At 44.4% G+C, this 10469-nt stretch overlaps 1 protein-coding gene across 1 annotated transcript; it reads left to right on the top strand.

The window, feature by feature from the left end:
• Positions 1-4231: 4231 nt before the first annotated feature.
• LOC306744175 (serine/threonine-protein kinase 38) lies at positions 4232-8992 on the top strand (the record flags this gene model as incomplete). Its single annotated transcript, XM_079226761.1, has 13 exons — positions 4232-4362; positions 5077-5128; positions 5340-5462; positions 5794-5877; positions 5987-6110; positions 6205-6359; positions 6757-6859; positions 7115-7176; positions 7596-7713; positions 7822-7945; positions 8096-8191; positions 8646-8740; positions 8856-8992. 13 exons carry the CDS (start codon positions 4232-4234, stop codon positions 8990-8992), a joined length of 1404 nt encoding a protein of 467 aa, XP_079082887.1.
• Positions 8993-10469: the final 1477 nt, after the last annotated feature.

The raw sequence follows: 10469 nt of genomic DNA, 5'->3' as shown, positions 1-10469 counted from the left end.
CCCTCTCCCCGGATGGACAGAAGCAATAGATGTCATGTGACCAGAATGAATAACGTAACAGAGTTACAGCACATTACATGAATATGAGTAGTATGCATGGACCACGATCCAGATAACCACAATCCATGTCAGCAGAAGGAGGTAGAGAGGAGGGGCATCAGGAGACATGGCAGGAGACAGGAGACAGGAGACAGGAGACAGCAGACAGGAGACAGGAGACAGGAGACAGGAGGCAGGAGACAGGAGACAGGAGGCAGGACCGGCTCCAGACAGCCACGATCCATGGAAACTTGAGGCGATGAAGCACAGAGAGAAGAGGAGAAAGGAGCTCTGTGTATCCTAAGACGTCCCCCAGCAGTCTAGGCATATAGCAGCATATCTAGGGGCTGGACCAGGGAGACACTTCAGTCACATTTCTACAGCATGCTTTATCATGACAATTTGTATTTTGACTTTTTATATGATATTTTTATAGCACAGGCATACGAAATGATACATGTTTTACAACATTTTATATGGCCTACTATATTATAGCATGTTTAATTACATCATGTACTATGACTTTTTATGGCTTTTAAAAATAAAATAAATACATATTATAGTATGAGTACAACAACTACTTCTCTGGATATTATACCATTTTCTCTATTTCAGAAAAGCCTGCCAATTATTGGTCCTGCTATAACAATGATTTGTAGTTCCTCGTTGTATACAGGAAATGTCCCCTCCTATTTCAAACATGCCACTAGACAGTCGTTATTAAAAAACCTAACTTAGATCCTGCTTTGCCCTTGAACTACAGGCCTATATCAAAACTGCCTTTTTTGTCCAAAATCCTAGAGAAGGCTATGGCCGGCCAATTTACTGCTGCACTGGAGAGGCACAATATGTTTGACAAATACCAGTCAGGGTTTCGCAAACATCACTCAACTGAAACCGCTCTCCTGAGGGTTTAAATTACTTATTAATGTCATCTGATGCAGGTGACTGCTCTGTTTAGTGCTCCTCGACCTCAGTTCTGCGGTTGACACCATAATGACACAAAGCACAGCAACTTCCTTACTTTAGGATGTTTTTCTCTATCCTATCCCACCGATTCAGTGTTTTATGAGTTTGCCCAATACTATATATCTAATAAAACCAATTCATGAAAGCGGCTACAGACCGCAGCTGGGTCTATCTGCCCTGTTCTGTTTCTTAACAAACACATATAATCTTGTTTGAAGGTTTGAGGTTTATAAAGAGCTACCAGGTAAAGGTGCGTGTATCACCTTTTGTCCCTCAGCGGACACCGTCGAGGCGATGTAAACACAGCTGTTTCAATGGTTCCAACGCGTTCAAGGTGTTTTTTCATTATGTTTTAAACTGTCTGCTTTGCGGAGAGTTCAAACTTGAGAAATATCTGAATCTGAGGAAAGCGACGGTGAGACTAAACGTGATTTAAACTGCGATGAAAGTAGTCAAATAGTAACAATCAGCACAACGGGGTGCTAAACCCAAAAGTGCAAAACCCTCCCATGCCATGGTCGTGACCCGCAAACACGGAGTGTAGTCACACGTCTGCTTTGTCTCCCCCGCGACCAATTCAATTCAATTCAATTCAGTTTATTTTGTATAGCCCAACATCACAAATACAAGTTTGCCTCGGAGGGCTTTACAATCTGTACACATGACATCCCTGTACCGGGACCTCACATCGGATCAGGAAAAACTCCTCCAAAAAGATAGTAAAAACCCTTTCACAGGGAAAAAGGGAAGAAACCTGAGGGAGAGCAACAGAGGAGGATTCCTCTCTCCGGATGGACAGAAGCAATAGATGTCATGTGACCAGAATGAATAACGTAACAGAGTTACAGCACATTCAATGAATGTGACAGAAATGATTCATATAATGAGTAGTATGCATGGTCCATGATCCAGATAGCCACGACCCATTAAGCAGAAGGAGGTAGAGAGGAGGGGCATCCCAGGGGCAGTGGGAGGAGAAAGCCAGATCGACGTGGCACACCAAGCACTGCAAGAAAACTCTGCACCAAAGAGGAGATAGAGGCAGTAAGACGGGCAGCCAGGGAGATGAAGGAGGCGAGAGAGAGAGGCAGAGAGCAACAAGAGCCCAGGAGAAGGATCAGAGGAGACAAGAGCAGGAGAGGAGGAAACTTAACTATCATGTGTAAATTTAAACCTATATAGGGCCTGTGGGGCTTAAAAGGTAAAAGGCGTCTCCGTCCAGAGAATTGCCTGAGATGAGATGTGTCCTCCCTCACCCCGTGTCCGCTCCCATCCCCTCCTGTGGGCTGCAATGAAAATTAAAAAAGACAACAAATGATAGAAATCTGAATCAAATAAATAACGCCTAATAACTTCAGTAATAACTCAAAAGAAATGGTAGGTAATAAAGAGTTAATGATTCTAACATGTTCGGTTTACAATTTGGTTGGCTGTACTTGCTAAACTCAGCCACTAGGTGTCGCGCTAGTTCAGACTGATTTGGTGACGCAACCCTCGGCGAAGGAGAGGAAGAGAGGACGGCAGATACCGCACCTTCAACCAAGGTAAGTGAACAAAGACCAACTATCAACATACTAAATGAAAGGACTGGAAGACAATATGTTGAACTTTTTATTTAGTTATTTATCTTAGTAAGTGGATTGTGGACGTGCTATGTGCTACGATGTTTTATTTGAAAACAAAGGACTCAATCTATTTTAGTAGATAAGTAGCTAACGTTTACTAGCTAACTTTCCCTTAGCTATTGGCTTTGGGTAACTTCAAGTTGTCAAGTTCGCGATAATGGAAATAGAGATTTTCTTTCAAAATAAAATGCAGACCAGCGGGTATGGTATGAAACAGTCTTCACTCTAAACGAGACGTTTTATTTTGAAGGAAATATCTGGTGTTATTTATACACTATCGGGGTGACTTTACGGAGATAGGAACTTTAATAGCTAACTAGCTAGCTAACTTACGTTAGCAAGTTGAAGCATTTGTTTGCTATCGGTTAAAGGAAACTACGAACACTCTATAATTACAAAATATAATTGAACCTGGGATACATCAAAGTACGTTAAGTTTTGAGTGGCATTGCTCTCTGTTCATGATCGTTTACTCTTTAGGTAGCATGTTAAACGCACGTATCGCTACGTTGCAACCGAAACTAACAACTTTGGTGGCTAACGTTAGCTCCGTGTTGTTGACACTGGGCACATCGGAGCGGAATCAAACTAACTCCATCATTTCCGTTATTCTCTGTCTTGTTAGTTTGTTTTATAGAGGACAACACGACGAGCTCTCGTTTGAAGTCTGTGACGTTACAAATGTAATTTAAGGCGACATTACACTTAACTAATGTCGCCTCTGAATATGTTTCATGTTCTCATCAGTGAGTACTCGCTTGGTCTTAGCTACAGCTTCACTGTTATCGTTTCACTGTCAGCCTTTCGAACTAAAACGGCTTATTTGCAGTGTACATTACCTTCATTCCCAGAAGGGCTTGGACTAATACAGATTGCGCGTGTGAGCTTGTTTAACTCGTTTTTTAATCGTACCAAACACATGAAACATGTCTGAAGTGTTTTATGTGGGAGGTCAGTATTGCCTAGAAAATAGAATTATCTCTTAAAGTGTAACTTATTTAATGATCTGTAATTTAGGCTAGCTGACACCAGCACATATTTCTCATCAGGCCCTCTGTTTCAAGTCTATACCCTCTACTTATTCCACTTGTCTGAATATGCATGGTCAGATATGCTTACTGCGTAAAGGACGTGTATATTTCTGCAGTTATATAAAAGTTGTGGTTGGTCAAATAGCTGTGACTGATTCACAACTGTGTTGCCTCCATTGTCAGTCCATCACTGCAAAACGTAGTGTACAAATTAGTGATAGTGTTTTATGAATGTTTTATCTCAGAGAAAAGACTCCACCATCAGTGCTTGCACAAATCAGATTTCCTCATCATTTCTTCATAACTGCATAATGTTATCACTGTTGCTCTGCTCAGACAGCAGTGCCAGCTGCTTTCCTTCCTCTTTTTCTGGGCCAACAGTCATCTTATTTTCATAGCTCAGTTTTTTTTTTGAGCTCAACTCCTTGTCGAAAAAAGATCTAACCTTGCTGCTTTGTTAAGCCTCCCATTTCCCCATCCCACCTTTTCTTATTAGCTATGTGGCTGCGTTCTGAATGGTCATGCTCTCTGCCCACTACATCGTCTGTCTGTCTTTCTAGGTAAAGCATGGCAATGACTGGCCCAAGCTCGTGCTCCTCCATGAGTAACCACACTAAGGAGCGGGTCACTATGGCCAAAGTGACCTTGGAGAACTTCTACAGTAACCTCATCGCCCAGCACGAGGAGCGAGAGATGAGGTAACGCCCACAGGTTACAGATCAACACATGTCAATTATTTTTCCGTGGCCGCTCAGTGACCTTTTGCGAGCACAGATCTTTGACGGCCACGATTCCCGCTTAAACCGTTCTGACAATTTCCTTCACAGTGAAACTGAAACATGATTCTTCTGCACGTTGCTTTATACACAAATTTATTTGTTTGCATTTCGTACGAGCATGTGGCTTATGTCAGAATTTCGTTGAAGCAACACCACTTCCTGTTGTGACAAGTTTCATCAGAGTGTACTCCTCACTCTCCTGGTTGGTTCAGTGGGAGGGTGGGGGTTTGTTCTTTAAATTATTCATGATTTCTTTTCAAATACAGATTTTAATCACCTCATGATGATAAAGATGGGAAACAAAATCCATTGTTCAGTATATGTTGGTTTGAGGAGGGCCAGGAAAGCACAAAAATACAACATGAACAAGATGCACTGTGTGGCAATCATATTATTCCTGATCCTTTTGAATATAGTACCTTTTGGGGGTGTTAAGTTAACATGTTGACTGATATGTAGCTGATATCTTTGCGTTCACACCATACACATACTGCATCATTTTTGAAACGTCGTAGGTCTAGATATGGTCTCCGCCTCTTTGTCAACATAACAGATATGATGGGATGTGCAGTGCAGTGCATACACTACTTTGTGGCTCGAAAAACAATGGTAATGGTCCGATTGTCTCTTCAGGCAGCAGAAGCTGGAGAAAGTGATGGACCAGGAAGGCTTGGCAGATGAAGAGGTGAGTTGCACACTTGCAGTGTTTTCCCAGCATTGGAAGGATTTGTAGATCTCCTGGAACACAGATTCTATGAAATGCTTGATGTTTATTTTGAACATCCTCAAGTGTATCACTGCATTTCAGTCATTGCTTTCAAAATATACAGATGTTAAGTCGCATGTGTGCGTCCCACTTAATGCTGTATTTAAGAAGGGATGTCTGTGCTCTTCAGAAACGTATCCGGCGGTCTCAGCATGCAAGGAAAGAGACCGAGTTTTTGCGTCTGAAACGGACTCGACTGGGTCTGGAGGACTTCGAGTCCCTGAAGGTGATTGGCCGAGGAGCTTTTGGAGAGGTAAAAGCCTTTTGCATTCACGCATAGCATCAAAGCTCGTGGACCCCAATGTAACAAAGCAGAGAAAATACTATATCACTATATGAAAGTGTGGCTTGTTTAAAGCACTCTCACAATAAGCTAGCAAGATAGTGTCCATGTTCTTGCTTAGTGGATTTCAGAGTCTCCCAAAGGATCAGCATGACTGTCTCTCTGTATGGAGTGTGTGTTCTATATCTGGGCACAATGACGCTGTTAATACTCTGAGATAACCAGTGAATATGAACTCAAAAGAGTCTCACAGTTTCTACCCCAGTGGTGGAGATGAATGAACATTGTTGTTTGCCTCCAGGTTCGTCTGGTGCAGAAGAAAGACACCGGTCACGTCTACGCCATGAAGATCCTCCGCAAAGCTGACATGCTGGAGAAGGAACAGGTGAGACGGACACACACACACACACACACACACACACGCACAGGAATACTGCCGGCGCATCAGTTGGACATCTTTAAGCCAATGTGCGCCCGTCCTGTCTGTGTGTTAGGTTGGTCATATTCGGGCAGAGCGAGACATTCTGGTAGAGGCCGACAGCCTGTGGGTGGTCAAAATGTTCTACAGCTTCCAGGATAAGATGAACCTATACCTCATCATGGAGTTCCTACCTGGAGGTATGACCCCCCCACCTCCTCTTTTAACTCTACAACACTGTGGGGCGACCAGAACTTCGTAAGTGTGACAGTGGTCTCTGCTGTTGCGGCGCAGGAGACATGATGACCCTGCTGATGAAGAAGGACACGCTGACGGAGGAGGCCACTCAGTTCTACATCGCTGAGACGGTGCTGGCCATCGACTCCATCCACCAGCTGGGCTTCATTCACAGAGACATCAAACCAGACAACCTGCTGCTGGACTCCAGGGTGAGTCCATCTGATTTGAAAATGACGTGTCCCACATAATCCGCACAGAACTACTACTACTACCATGTTGTGAATACAAAAGGATTTAAGTCATACGAAGAGTTAGTGCTGAAATAATTCCTTTGGGTCTTTTCACTTTATTGCTATGCAAAGCTGATTTAAAAGGAAAGAGGAATGGTACTTTATATAAAACTCGATGAATACTATGTGTGGAACAGCACCACCTGTGATTCCTACGCTTCACAGAAGCAGTCTGCATATGTAGCATACGCTGAACTTTAATATACTCCGATTTGCTCCTCATGATTTCCATGACGTGTCCAGCTGGAGACCAAAGACATCAGGGAGCTCATCTTGTTTGTGTGCTGCAGACTTGAGTGTGTTTTGTGTCTTCCAGGGTCACGTGAAGCTGTCTGACTTTGGTCTGTGTACGGGGCTGAAGAGGGCTCACCGCACCGAGTTCTACAAGAACCTGAACCACAGCCTGCCCAGTGACCTCAGTAAGCAAAGTCAGGCAACCCTTTCATTTATTTCAACTCTTATCTTGCATGCAACCTCAGCCACAAGCACTTGTCTATGTTGTAAGATGGCAATGTTGTTTATCCAGACATTACTGAAGAGATTGGTCCCATTTAATGGAGTGCTTCTGTTCTGGTTAAGAATGCACCTCACGTTAGAGATGTAGATGTTAATATGTTAATGCATCAGCAGAGTCACGGCTTGCTTTTAATACTGAGCGGTCTTTTCTCCACCAGCCTTCCAGAACATGAACTCCAAGAGGAAAGCAGAGACCTGGAAGAGGAACAGGAGGCAGCTGGTAGGTCTGATCAGAGGTGTGGTGACACGCCATCACAGGGTTCCTGAGAGGGATCCTAGTTTGTCAGTATTAGTCAGTATTTTATTGAGGCAAAGTTTGTGTGCAGCTGATTGTGTTTTCTTATTGCTTCTTTCTGGGTCATGCACCTTTCACTGGATGAGCGGGGCGCCATCTCTGAACGCGGCATCTAGTTCTCCTTAAGCCACGCTCAGCCGTGTTCAAATTTAGATTCATAGATGCCGCTGAATCCTGATGCTCAGAATCACATGACATCACACCGATGAAACAAAGCACAGAGAGAAAGTCCAGAAATGTCTAAAATAATTAGATAATGTCGTGTTCATGTCAAAGCTCACTGCTCATCTTAGGAAGCCTTTTTAATTGGCTTTCTGTTGCCTCCTCCTCCTCCTCCTCGGCAGGCTTTCTCCACAGTGGGGACCCCCGACTACATCGCTCCAGAGGTCTTCATGCAGAATGGATACAACAAGCTCTGCGATTGGTGGAGCCTGGGTGTCATCATGTATGAGATGCTGATAGGTAAAGGATTCCAACGGGAACACGATCCGTCTTCTTCACCTCTGTTTTTTATTTTTGTTAGACCAGACTAGACTGAAGTGGTTTAACGGACACTTGGTCTTCTTGCAGGTTACCCTCCGTTCTGCTCGGAGACGCCTCAGGAGACGTACCGGAAAGTGATGAACTGGCGAGAGACGCTGACCTTTCCCCCAGAAGTGCCTATATCGGAGAAGGCCAAAGACCTGATCCTCAGGCAAGAACACACCTCTTCTCTGTCTTTCATTCCTCTCACTTAGTAACTGTAACTTTTCATGTGGGATGTGCCAGAGTTACCCTCGGAGCACCCGACACCTAAATGCTTTGATTTGGATATGCGTGTGACACTAAGACGTGTTGTGGGCAGGTTCTGCTGTGAGGAGGAGCACAGGGTCGGGGCCGCAGGTGTGGAGGAGATCAAGTCCAATCCTTTCTTTGAGGGGGTGGACTACGACCATATCAGGTGGGCACCTTCACCACGTAGTTCATGTTGGAGGACAGTTATAACAGACTTTTGTATCTGTGAAAATGTGTGCCTGGACTTGAAGTCTCCTGTAGCTCCCTTGAGCCACGCCCCTTATTTCCCAACTGCTCGTGGCCAGCAGATCGCAAACCTGCAAACTTGTTGCTTTTCGCCCCCAAATTTGCCGTTTTGAAATCAAAATATTTCATCCACGTGAATCGTGTAGATCCAAAGAGTTTTTTGTTTTTGGGGCCGGACAGAGTTTCTGAGATTGGAGTGAGACACGGCGAAAAGCTGATGTTGTGATCTTCGCAATAACACATATTTGATTTGTCGAGTCTCGGCCAATCAGCGTTAAGATGTCTCCAGCGTCTTCATTTCCCTCCAACTTTTTTTAAAATGGTTTAAACACGTTAGCTAACGGTTTTTGGGTTGTGTATTGCCCCCTCCACAGGGAAAGACCCGCTGCCATTCCCATCGAGATCAAAAGCATCGACGACACCTCAAACTTCGACGAGTTCCCGGATTCCGATATCCTCACACCAACAGGTACGCCGCCCGTCTCCCCGTGACACGCGTCACATTTTCTGCCTCCGTCGTGTAACGTGATTTTGATAAAAATGAATAAAAAAAGACCTCTCCTCTTTCTCTCCTCTGCCTCAAGTCGCCCCGGTGTCCAACCAGACCGAGGCCGACCTGAAGAACAAAGACTGGGTCTTCATCAACTACACCTACAAGCGCTTCGAGGGCCTGACCGCCCGAGGGGCGATACCGTCCTACATGAAGTCGGGGAAGAGATGAGCGCCTCCACACAGGCTTTCAACCGACACCGCCGCGATACCTGAAACGAGTCGTCCAAACCCCCCCCCCCCCCCCCCGCCGCCGCCCGAGGACCCTCGAGCCCCGAGAGGAGAACTCTGTGCGTTCTCTGGGGATCCTCGGCGACACAGGACCTCCGAATAATAAAAGGGGGCTCAGTTTCACCCGTTGCTTCTTCCAGGAACCGCCGCCTTCATTTCCGCAGGTCTTCACTTCTCTCCGACGCTTCTGAAGGGTACCGCTCTACTTCCTGCTCACACGCGGAGACTGAACTGGGACTAAAGTGATTGGGATTCTCTCTCCGCTTGCCTTTTTCTATCCACCAGTGGATGCAGTGGCACGTCTCTCACTCCCGACACCAGCACCCATTACATTCCCTTCTTTCCCGTAAGCCAGCACCGCTCCGTCGGACCTCCACTCCTCTCGCCCCCTTTTCAACGTGGACTCGTCAACTCCGACGTCGCATCACGTCGTCACTTGAAGTGAATCAGGGATTCTGTCCAAATGTTTCTCACTATGAGGCTTCTCTGAAGTGCTACTGGCTTCTGACCGTAACCAAAGACTGTGAGCTCAATGATGTTTCCGCTTGATCGCTCTGTCACTTAGAATTTTTTTTTTTTTTTTTTTGTTAGCTTTAGAATCGCAAGAGAACATGAGTAATGCATTTTGTGGAACAAACACAAGAGTCTCGTTACATTTTTCACAAAGACCCACTTAAGTTTTGCACCTTATGTGACGTTTGATCCAGTACAGCAAAGTCCACCTTCGGTAGTGTGGTTTTTTATTGGACTGGACGTGGCTTTGACATTTTACTGTTTTAATGAACATGACGCAAACTCAGATTTAGTTTTGTTTTTAGTCTCACCATGGTGGAGAAGTTTGGATCACCATGACAACTAATGCAATTCTTGTAGTCTTAGCAGCTGTTCAGACCCGTTTGGCCCAGTCTACTGATTGAGCAGAATCCAGTACTGAAAGGATCCCTAACTGGTGCAGACGCGTACAGTTGAAGCTTTCAGTGTGGACTTACTTTTTAAATAAAGACTCACGGGGCTAAACATCTTCCAGTGAACACAATATCCAACATGCTGTCATTTAAAAATGAATGTAAATGAAGTCTTACAGAGAAAAATGTTGTTTTTGCCACAATAATTCCAAAATGCTGTTTGTGTGAATGTAGCCTGGATCGTAGAGCTTTTCTTTTCTTTTTAATCTGTGAGCACATGACGCAGCGCTATGGAAGTCCATTTCCCCCAGAAACAGAGGAAGAAATACACAAAAGATGAATTTAAACCACAATTGAGTCGAGATATAATTGACTTTCATAATATTTACATCATTTTCATCATTTTAGGTTTAGTCAAAACTGCGTCTAAGTCTTACTATGTCATACTTTTTATAAATCTGAATTTATTGAGTTGTAATTGGGACTTTCTATTTGTATGCAAGTAAATCCCCA

Source organism: Taurulus bubalis (assembly GCF_910589615.1).
Source record: "Taurulus bubalis genome assembly, chromosome: 11".
Classification (NCBI taxonomy): domain Eukaryota; kingdom Metazoa; phylum Chordata; class Actinopteri; order Perciformes; family Cottidae; genus Taurulus; species Taurulus bubalis.
This window is presented reverse-complemented; position numbering and strand designations above follow the sequence as displayed.